This window comes from Schistocerca nitens, chromosome 8 (genome assembly GCF_023898315.1).
Source record: "Schistocerca nitens isolate TAMUIC-IGC-003100 chromosome 8, iqSchNite1.1, whole genome shotgun sequence".
NCBI lineage: Eukaryota > Metazoa > Arthropoda > Insecta > Orthoptera > Acrididae > Schistocerca > Schistocerca nitens.
The window spans coordinates 418874173-418893554 of NC_064621.1; the positions used below are offsets into that span (position 1 = coordinate 418874173).

Consider the following 19382-nt stretch of genomic DNA (forward strand, 5'->3'; position numbering starts at 1 on the left):
GGAGAGGGAAAGACGAAAGGATGTGGGTTTTAAGGGAGAGGGTAAGGAGTCATTCCAATCCCGGGAGCGGAAAGACTTACCCTAGGGGGAAAAAAGGACAGGTATACACTCGCACACACACACATATCCATCCACACATACAGACACAAGCAGTCTGCTTGTGTCTGTATGTGTGGATGGATATGTGTGTGTGTGCGAGTGTATACCTGTCCTTTTTTCCCCCTAGGGTAAGTCTTTCCGCTCCCGGGATTGGAATGACTCCTTACCCTCTCCCTTAAAACCCACATCCTTTCGTCTTTCCCTCTCCTTCCCTCTTTCCTGATGAGGCAACAGTTTGTTGCGAAAGCTTGAATTTTGTGTGTATATTTGTGTTTGTTTGTGTGTCTATCGACCTGCCAGCGCTTTTGTTTGGTAAGTCTCATCATCTTTCTTTTTATATATATATATATATATATATATATATATATATATATATATATATATATATATATATATATATATATATATAAAAAGATGATGTGACTTACCGAACGAAAGCACTGGCAGGTCAATAGACACACAAACAAACACACACACAAAATTCAAGCTTTCGCAACAAACTGTTGCCTCATCAGGAAAGAGGGAAGGAGAGGGAAAGACAAAAGGATGTGGGTTTTAGGGGAGAGGGTAAGGAGTCATTCCAATCCCGGGAGCGGAAAGACTTACCTTAGGAGGAAAAAAGGACGGGTATACACTCGCACACACACACATATCCATCCACACATATACAGACACAAGCAGACATCTCACAAGCAGACATATTGATGTCTGCTTGTGTCTGTATATGTGTGGATGGATATGTGTGTGTGTGCGAGTGTATACCCGTCCTTTTTTCCCCCTAAGGTAAGTCTTTCCACTCCCGGGATTGGAATGACTCCTTACCCTCTCCCCTAAAACCCACATCCTTTCGTCTTTCCCTCTCCTTCCCTCTTTCCTGATGAGGCAACAGTTTGTTGCGAAAGCTTGAATATTGTGTGTGTGTTTGTGTTTGTTTGTGTGTCTATCGACCTGCCAGCGCTTTCGTTCGGTAAGTCACACCATCTTTGTTTATATATATAAAAACAAAGATGATGTGACTTACCAAATGAAAGTGCTGGCAGGTCGACAGACACACAAACATACACACAAAATTCAAGCTTTCGCAACAAACTGTTGCCTCATCAGGAAAGAGGGAAGGAGAGGGAAAGACGAAAGGATGTGGGTTTTAAGGGAGAGCGTAACGAGTCATTCCAATCCCGGGAGTGGAAAGACTTACCTTAGGGGGAAAAAAAAAACGGGTACACACTTGCACACACACACATATCCATCCACACATATACAGACACAAGCAGACATATTTAAAGACAAAGAGTTTGGGCAGAGATGTCAGTCGAGGCGGAAGTGCAGAGGCAAAGATGTTGTTGAATGACAGGTGAGGTATGCGTGGCGGCAACTTGAAATTAGCGGAGATTGAGGCCTGGTGGGTAACGGGAAGAGAGGATATATTGAAGAGCAAGTTCCCATCTCCGGAGTTCGGATAGGTTGGTGTTAGTGGGAAGTATCCAGATAACCTGGACGGTGTAACACTGTGCCAAGATGTGCTGGCCGTGCACCAAGGCATGTTTAGCCACAGGGTGATCCTCATTACCAACAAACACTGTCTGCCTGTGTCCATTCATGCGAATGGACAGTTTGTTGCTGGTCATTCCCACATAGAATGCATCACAGTGTAGGCAGGTCAGTTGGTAAATCACATGGGTGCTTTCACACGTGGCTCTGCCTTTGATCGTGTACACCTTCCGGGTTACAGGACTGGAGTAGGTGGTGGTGGGAGGGTGCATGGGACAGGTTTTACACTGGGGGCGGTTACAAGGATAGGAGCCAGAGGGTAGGGAAGGTGGTTTGGGGATTTCATAGGGATAAACTAACAGGTTACGAAGGTTAGGTGGATGGCGGAAAGACACTCTTGGTGGAGTGGGGAGGATTTCATGAAGGATGGATCTCATTTCAGGGCAGGATTTGAGGAAGTCGTATCCCTGCTGGAGAGCCACATTCAGAGTCTGGTCCAGTCCCGGAAAGTATCCTGTCACAAGTGGGGCACTTTTGTGGTTCTTCTGTGGGAGGTTCTGGGTTTGAGGGGATGAGGAAGTGGATCTGGTTATTTGCTTCCGTACCAGGTCGGGCGGGTAGTTACGGGATGCGAAAGCTGTTGTCAGGTTGTTGGTGTAATGGTTCAGGGATTCCGGACTGGAGCAGATTCATTTGCCACGAAGACCTAGGCTGTAGGGAAGGGACCGTTTGATGTGGAATGGGTGGCAGATGTCATAATGGAGGTACTGTTGCTTGTTGGTGGGTTTGATGTGGACGGACGTGTGAAGCTGGCCATTGGACAGATGGAGGTCAACGTCGAGGAAAGTGGCGTGGGATATGGAGTAAGACCAGGTGAATCTGATGGAACCAAAGGAGTTGAGGTTGGAGAGGAAATTCTGGAGTTCTTCTTCACTGTGAGTCCAGATCATGAAGATGTCATCAATAAATCTGTACCAAACTTTGGGTTGGCAAGCCTGGGTAACCAAGAAGACTTCCTCTAGGCGACCCATGAATAGGTTGGCGTATGAGGGGGCCATCCTGGTACCCATGGCTGTTCCCTTTCATTGTTGGTATGTCTGGCCTTTAAAAGTGAAGAAGTTGTGGGTCAGGATGAAGCTGGCTAAGGTAATGAGGAAAGAGGTTTTAGATAGGGTGGCAGGTGATCGGCGTGAAAGGAAATGCTCCATCGCAACGAGGCCCTGGACGTGCGGAATATTTGTGTATAAGGAAGTGGCATCAATGGTTACAAGGATGGTTTCCGGGGGTAACAGATTGGGTATGGATTCCAGGCGTTCGAGAAAGTGGTTGGTGTCTTTGATGAAGGATGGAAGCCTGCATGTAATGGGTTGAAGGTGTTGATCTACGTAGGCAGAGATACGTTCTGTGGGGGCTTGGTAACCAGCTACAATGGGTCGGCCGGGATGATTGGGTTTGTGAAATTTAGGAAGAAGGTAGAAGGTAGGGGTGCGGGGTGTCGGTGGGGTCAGGAGGTTGATGGAGTCAGGTGAAAGGTTTTGTAGGGGGCCTAAGGTTCTGAGGATTCCTTGAAGCTCTGCCTGAACATTGGGAATGGGATTACCTTGGCAAACTTTGTTTGTGGTGTTGTCTGAAAGCTGACACAGTCCCTCAGCCACATACTCCCGACAATCAAGTACCACGGTCGTGGAACCCTTGTCCGCCGGAAGAATGACGATGGATCACTCAGCCTTCAGATCACGAATAGCCTGGGCTTCAGCAGTGGTGATGTTGGGAGTAGGATTAAGGTTTTTTAAGAAGGATTGAGATGCAAGGCAGGAAGTAAGAAATTCCTGGAAGGTTTGGAGAGGGTGATTTTGAGGAAGAGGACGTGGGTCCCGCTGCAACGGAGGACGGAACTGTTCCAGGCAGGGTTCAATTTGGATAATGTCCTGGGGAGTTGGATCATTAGGAGTAGGATTAGGATCATTTTTCTTCGTGGCAAAGTGATATTTCCAGCAGAGAGTACGAGAGTAGGACAGTAAATCTTTGACGAGGGCTGTTTGGTTGAATCTGGGAGTGGGGCTGAAGTTGAGGCCTTTGGATAGTACAGAGGTTTCGGATTGTGAGAGAGGTTTAAAGGAAAGGTTAACTACTGAATTAGGGTGTTGTGGTTCCAGATTGTGTTGATTGGAATTTTGAGGTTTTGGAGGGCGTGGAGCTGGAAGTGGGAGATTGAGTAGATGGGAGAGACTGGGTTTGTGTGCAATGAGAGGAGGTTGAGGTTTGCTGGAAAGGTTGTGAAGGGTGAGTGAGTTGCCTTTCCGAAGGTGGGAAACCAGGAGATTGGATAGTTTTTTGAGGTGGAGGGTGGCATACTGTTCTAATTTGCGGTTGGCCTGCCCTGAAATGAGATCCATCCTTCATGAAATCCTCCCCACTCCACCAAGAGTGTCTTTCTGCCGTCCACCTAACCTTCGTAACCTGTTAGTTCATCCCTATGAAATCCCCAAACCACCTTCCCTACCCTCTGGCTCCTATCCTTGTAACAGCCCCCGGTGTAAAACCTGTCCCATGCACCCTCCCACCACCACCTACTCCAGTCCTGTAACCCGGAAGGTGTACACGATCAAAGGCAGAGCCACGTGTGAAAGCACCCATGTGATTTACCAACTGACCTGCCTACACTGTGATGCATTCTCTGTGGGAATGACCAGCAACAAACTGTCCATTCGCATGAATGGACACAGGCAGACAGTGTTTGTTGGTAATGAGGATCACCCTGTGGCTAAACATGCCTTGGTGCACGGCCAGCACATCTTGGCACAGTGTTACACCGTCCGGGTTATCTGGATACTTCCCACTAACACCAAGCTATCCGAACTCCGGAGATGGGAACTTGCTCTTCAATATATCCTCTCTTCCCGTTATCCACCAGGGCTCAATCTCAACAAATTTCAAGTTGGCGCCACTCATACCTCACCCGTCATTCAACAACATCTTTGCCTCTGCACTTCTGCCTCGACTGACATCTCTGCCCAAACTCTTTGTCTTCAAATATGTCTGCTTGTGTCTGTGTATGTGCGGATGGATATGTGTGTGTGTGTGTGTGTGTGCGCGAGTGTATACCTGTCCTTTTTTCCCCCTAAGGTAAGTCTTTCCGCTCCCGGGATTGGAATGACTCCTTACCCTCTCCCTTAAAACCCACATCCTTTCGTCTTTCCCTCTTTCCTGATGAGGCAACAGTTTGTTGCGACAGCTTGAATTTTGTGTGTGTGTTTGTGTTTGTTTGTGTGTCTGTCAACCTGCCAGCACTTTCATTTGGTAAGTCACATCATCTTTGTTTTTAGATATATTTTTCCTACGTGGAATGTTTCCCTCTAATATATATATATATATATATATATATATATATATATATATATATATATATATATATATATATATATATATATATTCCAGACACTTCTGATGTCATACATCACCCCCCCCCCCACCCCACCCTCCTCCCTACCCCCTCTGAAATTCAGTAACAAGCAAGTGATTTCCATATCTGTTTCATAATCAAAACAGACATGTCTACCTGCTGAAAAACTATGTTGTCATATACATAGCTGAATATGTTCCAATTACTGTTTTAAAACTCTTAACAGTTAAAAACATTTAACAGCAAAAGTCTTTGAAATGATATGTCTGGAATGATGCAACACAGCTAAAAACTACCATGTCTCAACATAACATCAGATTTTTAAAATCTCATATGATTACAGAAGACAGGACCAGTTCATGCCAAGAAGAAACTAGTAAGTTGTTCCATGTGGAGAGTTATGAAAACTGTGGGGAAACTTCTGTTGTTCACACCTGCTAAAAAATTACACTACATTATTTGTAACACTTTGAGATTGTTTACAAAGAAGCTGCTTATGAGAACAACCAAGATCTACTTCAACATTCAGAACCCTTGAAAGGAATATATGAAAAATTATATTTCTCTGTGGTATTATGCCTGTGTGAATCAAAAGTGATTTTTATGAACATCAAGAAATACGGCTATTGCTTTTTCTGCAGCAAGTGAGACATTTCAGCCAAGCCTTGGATGCTGCACTATTGCTCCCTGGGTGTTGAATACTACCAACATGCAATACATTCTTAAGTGAAGAAGATGGTGATGTTGTTTCATTAGAGACTGCAGGTGATGACAGTTCGTCAGCTGAGCAACAAGTGCTCACCAGTGATACAAGATCAATACATCCACTGTGCTCCAGCCAGCTCCTCCAAGATTTATGATCACAGGAAATCACTGTGAAATCCATGGTCAGACTTCAAAGCTACACAGAAAGTACAAAATGACTTCAAGTTTCAGGACACTTTAGTCAAAGTCTAGCTCATGGGTATACTCGGGATTTTATTATTGGTGATCTTCAAACTTTTGTAACTCATTCTTTTGAACTTTAAAAGCTATCTATATTTATGTTCACAGGAAACCATTGTGAAATACATGGTTTAGACTTCATAGCTACACAGAAACTAAAAAATGACTTCACATTTCAGGATATTTTAGTCAAAGTCCAGTGCACAAGTATACTTGGGATTTTATTATTGGTGATATTATCGGTGATTTTGAAATTTTGTAACTCATTATTTTGAGACTTAAATGCCATTTTTATATGTTTACATGTAATTTCATTCATTACAGAATGTTTTCCACTAATAAAAAAATTATTACTTTTTGGAAAATCATTAAGTTAAGGGGTTAAAATTACTGGAAGGTCAATTAAGTGGTACAAATTGTTGAGACTTTTGTGATTGCTTGAATACTACACAATTAAAGATTACCTAGAAGACTCAGTGTAGTAGTTAGTATTGTTGTTGTTGTTGTTGTTGTTGTTGTTGTGGTCTTCAGTCCTGAGACTGGTTTGATGCAGCTCTCCATGCTACTCTATCCTGTGCAATCTTCTTCATCTCCCAGTACCTACTGCAGCCTACATCCTTCTGAATCTGCTTAGTGTATTCATCTCTTGGTCTACCTCTATGATTTTTACCCTCCACACTGCCCTCCAATGCTAAATTTGTGATCCCTTGATGCCTCAAAACATGTCCTACCAACCGATCCCTTCTTCTAGTCAAGTTGTGCCACAAACTTCTCTTCTCCCCAATTCTATTCAATACCTCCTCATTAGTTACGTGATCTACCCACATTATCTTCAGCATTCTTCTGTAGCACCACATTTCAAAAGCTTCTATTCTCTTCTTGTCCAAACTAGTTATCGTCCATCTTTCACTTCCATACATGGCTACACTCCATACAAATACTTTCAGAAACGACCTCCTGACACTTAAATCTATACTCGATGTTAACAAATTTCTCTTCTTCAGAAACGATTTCCTTGCCATTGCCAGTCTACATTTTATATCCTCTCTACTTTGACCATCATCAGTTATTTTACTCCCTAAATAGCAAAACTCCTTTACTACTTTAAGTGTCTCATTTCCTAATCTAATTCCCTCAGCATCACCCGATTTAATTTGACTACATTCCATTATCCTCGTTTTGCTTTTGTTGATGTTCATCTTATATCCTTCTTTCAAGACACTGTCCATTCCGTTCAACTGCTCTTCCACGTCCTTTGCTGTCTCTGACAGAATTACAATGTCATCGGCAAACCTCAAAGTTTTTACTTCTTCTCCATGAATTTTAATACCTACTCCGAATTTTTCTTTTGTTTCCTTTACTGCTTGCTCAATATACAGATTGAATAACATCGGGGAGAGGCTACAACCCTGTCTCACTCCTTTCCCAACCACTGCTTCCCTTTCATGCCCCTCGACTCTTATAACTGCCATCTGCTTTCTGTACAAATTGTAAATAGCCTTTCGCTCCCTGTATTTTACCCCTGCTACCTTCAGAATACGAAAGAGAGTATTCCAGTTAACATTGTCAAAAGCTTTCTCTAAGTCTACAAATGCTAGAAACGTAGGTTTGCCTTTTCTTAATCTTTCTTCTAAGATAAGTCGTAAGGTTAGTATTGCCTCACGTGTTCCAACATTTCTACGGAATCCAAACTGATCTTCCCCGAGGTCCGCTTCTACCAGTTTTTCCATTCGTCTGTAAAGAATTCGCGTTAGTATTTTGCAGCTGTGACTTATTAAACTGATAGTTCGGTAATTTTCACATCTGTCAACACCTGTTTTCTTTGGGATTGGAATTATTATATTCTTCTTGAAGTCTGAGGGTATTTCGCCTGTCTCATACATCTTGCTCACCAGATGGTAGAGTTTTGTCATGACTGGCTCTCCCAAGGCCATCAGTAGTTCTAATGGAATGTTGTCTACTCCCGGGGCCTTGTTTCGACTCAGGTCTTTCAGTGCTCTGTTCAACTCCTCACGCAGTATCTTATCTCCCACTTCGTCTTCGTCTACATCCTCTTCCATTTCCATAATATTGTCCTCAAGTACATCGCCCTTGTATAAACCTTCTATATACTCCTTCCACCTTTCTGCCTTCCCTTCTTTTCTTAGAACTGGATTGCCATCTGAGCTCTTGATATTCATACAAGTGGTTCTCTTCTCTCCAAAGGTCTCTTTAATTTTCCTGTAGGCAGTATCTATCTTACTCCTAGTGAGACAAGCCTCTATATCCTTACATTTGTCCTCTAGCCATGCCTGCTTAGCCATTTTGCACTTCCTGTCGATATCATTTTTGAGACGTTTGTATTCCTTTTTGCCTGCTTCATTCACTGCATTTTTATATTTTCTCCTTTCATCAATTAAATTCAATATTTCTTCTGTTACCCAAGGATTTCTATTAGCCCTCACCTTTTTACCTACTTGATCGTATGCTGCCTTCACTACTTCATCCCTCAGAGCTACCCATTCTTCTTCTACTGTATTTCTTTCCCCCATTCCTGTCAATTGTTTCCTTATGCTCTCCCTGAAACTCTGTACAACCTCTGGTTCTTTCAGTTTATCCAGGTCCCATCTCCTTAAATTCCCACCTTTTTGCAGTTTCTTCAGTTTCAATCTGCAGTTCATAACCAATAGATTGTGGTCAGAATCCACATCTGCCCCTGGAAATGTCTTACAATTTAAAACCTGGTTCCTAAATCTCTGTCTTACCATTATATAATCTATCTGATACCTTTTAGTATCTCCAGGATTCTTCCAGGTATACAACCTTCTTTTATGATTCTTGAACCAAGTGTTAGCTATGATTAAGTTATGCTCTGTGCAAAATTCTACAAGGCGGCTTCCTCTTCCATTTCTTCCCCCCAATCCATATTCACCTACTATGTTTCCTTCTCTCCCTTTTCCTACTGACGAATTCCAGTCACCCATGACTATTAAATTTTCGTCTCCCTTCACTACCTGAATAATTTCTTTTATCTCGTCATACATTTCTTCAATTTCTTCATCATCTGCAGAGCTAGTTGGCATATAAACTTGTACTACTGTAGTAGGCATGGGCTTCGTGTCTATCTTGGCCACAATAATGCATTCACTATGCTGCTTGTAGTAGGTAACCCGCACTCCTATTTTTTTATTCATTATGAAACCTACTCCTGCATTACCCCTATTTGATTTTGTATTTATAACCCTGTATTCACCTGACCAAAAGTCTTGTTCCTCCTGCTACCAAACTTCACTAATTCCCACTATATGAAAGGGAATAACTGCAACAACCTGTCACATTGTTATACATGACCACAGAGTATGGCTTCACAAAAAATTATGTGCTAAGATCCATATGGTGGTGGTGGTGGTGGTTAGTGTTTAACGTCCCGTCGACAACAAGGTCATTAGAGACAGAGCGCAAGCTCGGGTTAGGGAAGGAAATCAGCCGTGCCCTTTCAAAGGAACCATTCTGGCATTTGCCTGAAACGATTCAGGGAAATCACGGAAAACCTAAATCAGGATGGCTGGAGACGGGATTGAACCGTCGTCCTCCCAAATGCGAGTCCAGTGTGCTAACCACTACGCCACCTCGCTTGGTAAAGATCCATAGTCCATGATGGTTATGTCTTGTCATTCTCCTGAGCTCAACATCTGACTTATCATGATGGGATGCTGCCTCAGTTTTTCAGGTGGACTGAGGGAAAAACATGAAGACATGCATGGGGCATAGCTGCATGTTTATGGGCTTAGAGTGAATTTTCTGAACAGACTAGTGTTAGCACAAGGGGCATAGCAGCACACTCATAGCCCAAAAGTCACCACTGGGTGTCCTTAGCGTGTGAAGTCTGAAGTACAAAACTGTGTTTTATAATACAAATTATTTGGAGCAAATTGTGTTTAAATCAAACAACATTGTCCAAAAAGGATTGGCCAAATGAGGCAGTGTAGTTGTTAAGACATTAACCTCATATTCAATGAAAATTATCAGTTTTTGACAATATAATGTATTTGGATGGATAAAAAATCTACGTACTAAGTGGTGACAGAACATGCATATAAAACAATGTTATACTTATGCAAACTTTCAGAGCCAGTGGCTCCTACTTCCAGCAGAAGGGGAAGGAAGAGGGGTGAAGGAAAAGGACTGGAGAGGTTTACCGAGGGGTTGATTTCAGGAAAGTCACCCAGAAAAGCAGGTCAGGGGAGACTTACTAGATGGGATGAGAAGGAAAGAGTGAGTGTTGGGGACTGCACTCGACAACATGTGGAAACCCAAGAGCTTAAAGGTGGAAGATAGGGTAATATCCAAGACAGAGATTACACCAGTTTCTCAGAACTCCGCAGATAGAAAACAGTGATACAACATGTCCTTCATTCTCACCACCCACCTGGCCTTAATTTACTTTTATTTCTGAGTCTCAGCATTTCTTCACAGTAAATGCTCCTTTCTTCACTCCATTTTAGTTTGCTACATCTTTCATATTCTGACCTGTCTATTTTTTGCCGTCTCCGTACAGCAAGTTGAAAAAGAGAGCGGAAGAGGGAGAGATAAACACGTGCATATGATAAACCCTTCCCTCAAAAATATTTCTCTTTCATACATCCCCTGTGTTACCACAGATGACGTGTCATTGATCTCTTTTGTACTAAGATAGCAGTACACGCGAGATGCCTATTTGCTTCCACCAGCCTGAGTTGAAGGCATAAGTTCTAACAAATCATCTCAAAGCTGCAGTCTTCTACAGTGAGTAGAAAACAACTCATAGCTTGTGAATCTGTTATCTTGAGGCTGTAAGAAACTCTAAGTAAGGAACTGTTATTTTAGAAATAACTAATTTTTCAATCAGTTTGTTTATACGGGATGCCACTCGGCTTCATTAGCAGAACACAAGAAACTGCATAATTACAATCCACTTTGGAGTCACAAATAACTTTCCTTCTTCAACAAAATAACAAACTGTGCATTTTCATAGTTACTATCACACCACACTGTTCTCAATTATACGTACCAAATAACCATATTGTGCTAGTAAAGTCTTAATTAACACTGACCACGGCAGACAACATGTAGACAACAGGTCTGTCCTCTGAGGCTTCCCAACCAGCTCTCACATTTACAAATGGCACATTGCAAATTAAGTCTTAACTGACACTGCAGCAGACAACATGGCTGTCCTCCAAGACTGCCGAACCAACTCTGATCTTACAGCCAAACCACTTCGCCCATCATCGAAGTTAGAAGTGATCAGAAGATGAAGTGCTTCATCTATCTTTTCATTTAGCAGTTGTTTATTATTCTGTTCGTTATTAATATTTGTGAAATAATGGAATGACAGCACACTATTGAGATATGCTTTAATTTGAAATTCAAGTAAATATGTTGTTTAATTTTTCAAATATTAATAATAGAAGATAACCATTTTGGTGCACAACTACCAAATGCAGCAGCCAATCGTGGAGAAGGACCACAATTTAGGCGATCTTTCTCAAGATATCCGTACCTAACAAACCATCTGTCATCAGTACCTCACACCTCCTTAGTTATCGTGCCACTGTTGCCTTCTCAACTGCTCTAAGAAGAACTTCTTATACCTGAGTATGAGGGCTCACTCTTATTAAATCGTGCACAATGTTTCAGCAGTAATCACTGTGTGTGTGTACTGTCACCGTTTGGTGATCAGATTTTTTATCTACCCAATTACATTACAACCTCATATTCAGCAGGACGGAGTTTGCTTTATCTGGTATCCTGATTTAGGTTCTCTGTGGTTTCCTTAAATCATTTCATTGTATGTTGCTGTGACATTTATAGTGACATCAGACAGTGCTCGAAGTATTTACATTGGGTAATACATTCACTGACATATGTTTATTCTTCATTTTGTAGTGGTTAGTTATTCCTTGCTCTTTTAAAATAAAAGTTTTATGCTACTTGGGTATGGTTCTTTGACAGTATTAATGCCTGAGAGTAACTCTAATAAACAACATTTTTGGTGATCGCGACGTGGTCTGAACACGCAAAAAGACTGGAAACAACTGTGTCACGTTGCACTGACCGCCCTACACAGGTGAAACAAACCACATGAGATGCGTCACTCTGCACATCTTTTATGAGTCCCTGTGAAGAGTGTATTCAGAGTAAAAGGTGCAATTCCTTGGGTACATCATCAACACCCAAGGAATTCAGCCACCGCAAGAGAAAGTTGAAGGCTGCCGCAAGAGAAAAATGAAGCCATAGTCAAATACCCAGAGCCAGTCAGAATATGAGGGTTATGACAATACCTAGGCTTAATAAATTTCTATTGCCATTTTCTGCACAACCATGCATTGTTGACAGCTACATTGCATTGAATGACTTGTTACGAGGTGTTCCAAAGCCAGAGGATCAAATCTTGTGTAGCAACACAGAGGCAGGTTTCACCAAAGTGAAAACTATCATCACTGAAACTATGCTGTTAGCACATTCTGTCACCCAGCCCTCTCCCTCCCACCTCCCCTCATTTTAACGGTAGACACATCAGTAACAGCAATGAGCCCTATACTACAGTAGTAAATAGAACAGTGTTGACAGCCAGAAGCTTTCACAAGCATAACAAGGATGGCTGACATACGATCGCAAGCTGTACACAATGTATGCTGCCATAAAAACGTTTTACCACCTGCTTGAAGGCCAGCAGTTTACTTTAGTCACCAAGTACAAACTAATGTCAATTCCCTTTTATCAAATGCCAGACAAGGCATCACCACGGCAGATGCAAAACTTGGATTACATTGGAAAATTTATGGCATATGTTATTTGTGTTCAGGATTATTTGAATGTTCCAGCAGATGCCTCTCTCACACCAAGATGTTTAACACCACAATTGACCACAAAGCTCTCACTAAGCCACAACATCTTGATCCAGAGTTGTGCGCATTACTGGAGCGACCAAACAGCCTGCATGTCCACCACATTCCAGTACCACTACTGAAGATATGGATGCATTGTGAAGTTTCAGTAGTGAAGACGTGATCATTTGTCCTTCTGCAGTTTCAACACCAAACCACTGTGTCATTAAAAAAGTTGGCACATCCAGGGGTCCATGGTACACTGAATCTTGTGAAATGCTCTTATAGTGTGGTCGAGTATCGACAAAGATTGCAAATTGTTGGGTTGGGGGATGGAGTTGATTTGAGGGAAGAGACCAGACAGCAAGGTCATCGGTCTCATCGGATTAGGGAAGGATGGGGAAGAAAGTCGGCCAAGCCCTTTCAAAGGAACCATCCTGGCATTTGCCTGAAGTGATTTAGGGAAATCACAGAAAACCTAAATCAGGACAGGCAGACATGGGACTGAACCATAGTCCTCCTGAATGCGAGTGCAGTGTGCTAACCACTGCATCACATTGCTCGGTGATTGCAAATCATTTGTGCACCAGTGCACGACTTGCCAAAGGAATAAAATTACTCGATATGTCAATGCGGCAACTGGCTCACTTCTATCACATAAGCAATGATTTGAGCACATCCATTTAGACATAATTCAGCTGTTGCCATCATCTGACAGTTTCACTACTGCCTTACGACCATTGACCTCTTTCTGCGTCAGTCAGAGGCACTCCCTATGGGTAATATAACCACTGAAACTGCGGTAACCACATTCTTTTGATGATGGACTGCCGATTTCAGCATGCCTCTTTGTACTGCCACATGTCAAAGTTGACAATTTGAGTGTTATTTGTTTCAAGCACCCGCTACCTTGCCAAATATGAAGTCTATCCACACTAGGTTGCCACTCTGCAGCTAAGGGACTCATGGAACAACACTGAAAGGAACATTAAGATGTCGCAATTTGCAACACTGGACAGAGACATTATCCATTGTGCTTCTAAGTCTTCAAGCATCCATCAAGGAAGATCTCAGGGCTACAGTAGCTGATCTTGTATACAGCCAAACAATATGGCAAGCAAGTGAATTCCTTGAGTACAAATCTAATGACTGCGTTGGTGCATCTGACATTGTCTCGAATCTGCGGCCACAACTCTGCCCTGTCGCACCGTGTGTCCAACCTCACTCATCATCCTTTTATTTTCAAGGCTCTAGCAATGTATGACAAAGTTTTTGTCTGATATGAAGTGGTATGCAAGCCACTCCAACCCCCATATTATGAAGCTTATGTAGTGGTCAGCAGGGAAGGAAAAGATGTTTAAGATCAATATTATGGGCACTTCCACCACAGTCTCCGTGGATCGCCTCAAGCCCACATTTTGCTACCCCCCATCAGTATGGGCAATGCAGCTACTCCACCTACTGAAAATATGGCGGCACCTTCAGCTACCATCAGCCAGCCACAACACTCAGCAGAAACCAAACTTACGGGTGCTGTAGCAGATGTGACAATGCCACAAGATGCAGCTCACAGCAGCCCACAAAATACTGCAATGGACTCCATGAAGCAAGTGAACTGCAAGCAGGGAAATTAGTCTGTTTCAATCTTTGACACTAGTGGTGGAGTGATCATACATTTCATTTCAGTGATAATTATAGTGACATCATACAGTCATCAATGTGTTTAAGTTTGACGAAATGTTCACTGACATATGTTTATTCCTTGTTCGTAGTAGTAAGTTATACCTTGCTCTTGTAAAATAAATGTTGTGTGCTACCTGAATATGGTGCTTTAACAGTATTAATGCCTGCGGGTAACTTATATAAACAACACTTCCTTCATCAAGGCCACAGCTGACCACCAGACCCATCCTCATAAAAGTATGCTTATACATTCTGTATGTATGTATATTTTGAGCTTTGCATTTTTGTTGAATTAGGGTCACAAATCTTAAGTCATTGTGGTTCCTGGATGAATAAATAAATCAAGTTAAAAATGACTATCCAAGATAACATGCTGCACCATCCCTACCAAAAAGTCCTTAATCCAGTCACAAATTTCACTTGATGCCCCATTTGATCAACCTTTTGACAATAAGTGCAGGTGTGGTATCGAGTCAAACACTTTTTGGAAATAAATAAATATTGCATCTACCCGACTGTCTCAATCCTAAGCTTTCAGTATGTCATGTGAGAAAACTGCAAGTTGGCTTTCACATGATTGATGGTTGCAGAATCTATTATGTTTGAGCTCAGAATATGTTCTAAGATGCTATAACAAACTGATGTCAAGGATATTGGACGGTAGTTTTGTGTATCACTTCTGCTACCCTTCTTGTTGACGGATGTGTCCTGTGCTTTTTTTCAAGAACTGGGCACAGTTTTTTGTTCAAGGGATCTAAGACAGATTACAGTTACAAGAGGGACTAATTCAGATGCAAATCTGCGCATGAAATTTTCAATAATCTAATGATTTCAGCTGTTTCTCAACACCACTGACACTAACACTTTTTTCATTCATCTTTTCAGTGGTACAAAAATTAAGTTGGGGCAGTTCTCACAGGTTTTCCTACATAAAGGAGCATTTGAAAACAGAGTTAAGCATTTCAGTCACTGGAGGCATCACGCATTGCTCTCCTGACAGCCAAATGTGTTTCATTCAGTATCTCTCTCACTATAGCCTATGCTCTGTTTTACACTTATTATGCAGTAATCTTTGTTTCTTTACAGTGATTGAATATCATGGAGGGTCCCTCCTATTACGAACTGTTCTACTGGGTACATATCTATCTAGAGCATGGTCAACTACTCTTTTAAACTTGAGCCACAGTTCCTCTACATGCTCCTGTCCCGTACTGAAAGTTTCAAGTTCTTCACTGATTTTTTATCTAGTTACACTGTACATTTATATCTTTCTGTTTGTTTGTAGTTGTCCCTTGTATTTCGGTAATCACTGCTGCCACAACTGCGTCATGGTCACTGACATCAGTTTCGATGTGGACATCCTCAAAGACATCAGGTCTATTTGTTGTCATTAGATCCAATACATTCTCATCATGAGTGGGGTTCATAACTACCTGTTCAAGGTAGTTTTCAGAGAAGGCATTTATTTCACACGATGTCTTATCATGCCCACCGCTAACAAACCGTAATTTTCCCAATTAATTGTTGGATGATTATAGTCTCCCCTGATGACTGCAGTATGACAGAGGAACTTACATACAAGCGTACGGAGTTTTTTTCTGAAATTTTCAGTTACATCGGAAATGAGACTGGTGGGATAGAAGGATCCAATTATAATTTTACATCTACCCCTGAGTCTTGTCCAAACAATCTCATATATAGCTTTAATATTGATCTCAGTGGATTTGAGTTTCTTGTCTCCTGTGACACATACACCATTTCCCATTGGCCTATCCTTCTGATATACACTCATATTTTCCACAAAAACCTCACTGCTATCAATTTCAGGTTTCAAACAGCTTTCTGTAACTAGTATTACATGAGCTTCTTTTCATGAACATTTCAAATTCTGGCACTTTGTTGTGAATATTTTGGCAGCGCCACACATCAGTCAGCTATAGGTGAGTTGTTGCCTTTCCTTTATTTTGTGTTAAACTCTGCAAGTATTGCAAATTTTGGAGATGAAAATTTTAAAAATTTATTTACTTCTATGTTTATTTATTAATGCCATTTGGCATCAAATTCTGGGTTAACTTATCATTGAGGATATAAGTGTTTGTTGTACATGTAATAAGGATAAAAAGTGGTGTCCACTCTTATAGACAACTCTTTAAATAGTTGGGCATACTGAAAACAGTTCGTAATATATATACTCCATTAAGAATGAGGTATTCAGACATAAAAATGACTGACCATCTACCCAGCGATGTAAAGAATTTAATACATACTCATTAATTTCAAACACAAACTCAAATGACATCTTTTTAATTACTGTTTCCACTTCATTAAATAATTTATTAATTTATAATTAATAAGGTGTGTGGAAAGAGAGAGAGAGAGAGAGAGAGAGAGAGAGAGAGAGAGAGAGAGAGAGAGAGAGAGCATAGTTATGTGTAAATCAATATATGTAAAAGAAGAGTATAAACAGATTGACTGAACATAATTATGCATAAATCACTCTATGTAAAAAAAAAGTAGCTAAATGGCTCTGAGCACTATGGGACTCAACTTCTGAGGTCATTAGTCCCCTAGAACTTAGAACTAGTTAAACCTAACTAACCTAAGGACATCACACACATCCATGCCCGAGGCAGGATTCGAACCTGCGACCGTAGCGGTCTCGCGGTTCCAGACTGCAGCGCCAGAACCGCGCGGCCACTTCGGCCGGCAGTAGCTAAAGACAATCTTGTAAACTGTTAGCATGTATCAATATTTTTTTGCTTAGAGAGTGTATTGTAATTTGCATAACTGTATGTTTTTGACGTGTGGCTACTGTGCACCATTCATGTGAATATGATTGGTTGCCTGTTGTCATTCTTTGTACTTTGTTTCTATTTTACTTTGATGATAGTTATGGTCGTAAATTATTATTGTACATATAAACTGTTATCAAGTAATACTCACTGTATTTTGCAGAGTAAATACTTTACTGTGTAGGTAGTATAAAGATATGAATGATATCTGAACTGTAGAACTCTATGCGAAAAAAATCTCATCATCTGTCAAAAAAAGTAACATACCTGAGTTTTCCTACCATCTTCGGTGAGATTATCCCATTACTAGCAACTAGTGAATCTGCTAATGTTGTTTTCCCATGATCTACATGTGCAATGATACATATATTGCGTATGTGATCAGTTTTTGTTTGCAACTGAGACAATTTCTCGGCATTAACTAACCTCATCTTGCATCAAATTCCTAAAAACAAAATACAAATAAATTATTGTTACTTTGGTTCTGGCACTATTTCATACATGTATATCTGTGTCTCCACAGGAGAAATTACAACTATATCCAGACATACACAGAATTCAAATCTCTGGCTTTTATTGACAATGCTTCATTAGCTCAACCACTTGAACATGCCTCAGGGTTTAACTATTAGCTCTAGCCTTCAAATGTTAACACAGATTCTCTCATTATGATGTACGAGGAAATAATTAAAGATAGTGCAGCAAGTTGGGTCACAAAACCTGCTTATATGTCTCAGATGCCTGAAAAACCCAATGACCAAGATTTTAATTTCAATGTTGTTCAATTTTTAATTTCTCAGCTGCACAGGTATCAATTAAGAGTGTACTAATGAGTTAAAGTTTGCTGCCATTCAAGTGTTACACTTGAAAAGCGATAATAAATGAGAGTACAGAAGTATACCAACAAAATGAAAAGTCACTTAAACACTGTGTTAAATGTATTCCAATCTACCTCAAATATGTGTGACAAATATATATGTCCCACACAAATATAAATGAGACCTCAAATACAATTCATTGTGACAATCTGCCACAATTTGAGAATAGTAAGAGTTTAACATTCCATCAATGACAATTAGAGACTGACTGAACATGGATCGGGAAGGTCCTTTTCAGTGGAGCCACTCTGGAAAATACATTTAATGATTTAGATAAACCACTTGTCACTGACTAATAAAAAAAGGAAGGAGGTTTAAAGTTTAATGTTCTGCTGTAGATGAGGTACTTAGAAACATAACACAAGTCTGCATTATTCAAGGGTGGGAAAGTAAGTTGAGTGCCCCCCCCCCCCCCCCCAAGGAATAACCACAGCATCCAACTTAATTTATTTATAAAAACCACAGAAAAAATCTACCAGACGTCTGGTTGAAGACACAAAACCTGCTCCATCAGAATGAGACTGCTGTATGGTAACCTCTGCACCACCTTGCTCACTCCTACAATTTAGAGCACAGTGGTACCTATCTCAATTAGTTAGTTACATGTTCCATACATCATTTGAATGATTCATTTATTGAAATTATGTAGATTTTACGTTACTGGGCAGGTGATGAAAGATTTTTGTTGCTGCATATTGAGCTCCTTTCTGAGCCACTGACAGCTTTAATAACAGGTAATAAATGTATTTTCCCCTCTAGTGTAAGTATGGACATCACTGTTCTTCTCAAGTTCTCATGGATTATTTATAATGAATTTCATTTCGGTGTGTAGCAAAAGATTACATGCTCCACAATAACAGGATTTATATAGCCTTCGATCATAATATATTCTAAATGAAACTACGTTTTTTTGTGGTGTTTCATAATTTAAGAACATAAAAATTAGTGGTCACTGAGAATAAAAGGGTGCTCAGAACATCAGGATTAAATCTTAGACAAAAAAAAAAAAAAAAAAAAGGTGCGAGGCTTGTCTGAAAGATTATTGGGACAAGTTAACTAACTGGAAGCAAGATGACTGCAGAGCTGCATAAATATTAAAGCAAACGTTCCTGTCTGCAAATTACCGAAAAGTAATAGCTAAGAGAAGATTCTTGCACTGACCATTTTTTGCTGGTGAAATGAAGCACCATCTGTAAAAAAAGCTATGTTTCTCAAACTGTTTCAGTATGCGACTATCTTTTTCCTT

At 40.8% G+C, this 19382-nt stretch overlaps 1 protein-coding gene across 2 annotated transcripts in view; it reads right to left on the reverse strand.

Annotated features, from left to right (window-relative positions):
• Window positions 1–19382, reverse strand: part of LOC126199308 (elongation factor-like GTPase 1) — a 630571-nt gene that overhangs the window by 604760 nt on the left and 6429 nt on the right. The window contains exon 2 of one of the 2 annotated variants that reach the window (XM_049936141.1): window positions 17526–17703. The exons of the other annotated variant lie outside the window; for it this stretch is intronic. Coding sequence (XP_049792098.1) covers window positions 17526–17689 — 164 coding nt within the window. The 5' untranslated portion in view covers window positions 17690–17703. The remainder of the gene's footprint in view (window positions 1–17525; window positions 17704–19382) is intronic. 2 annotated transcript variants of the gene reach the window in all.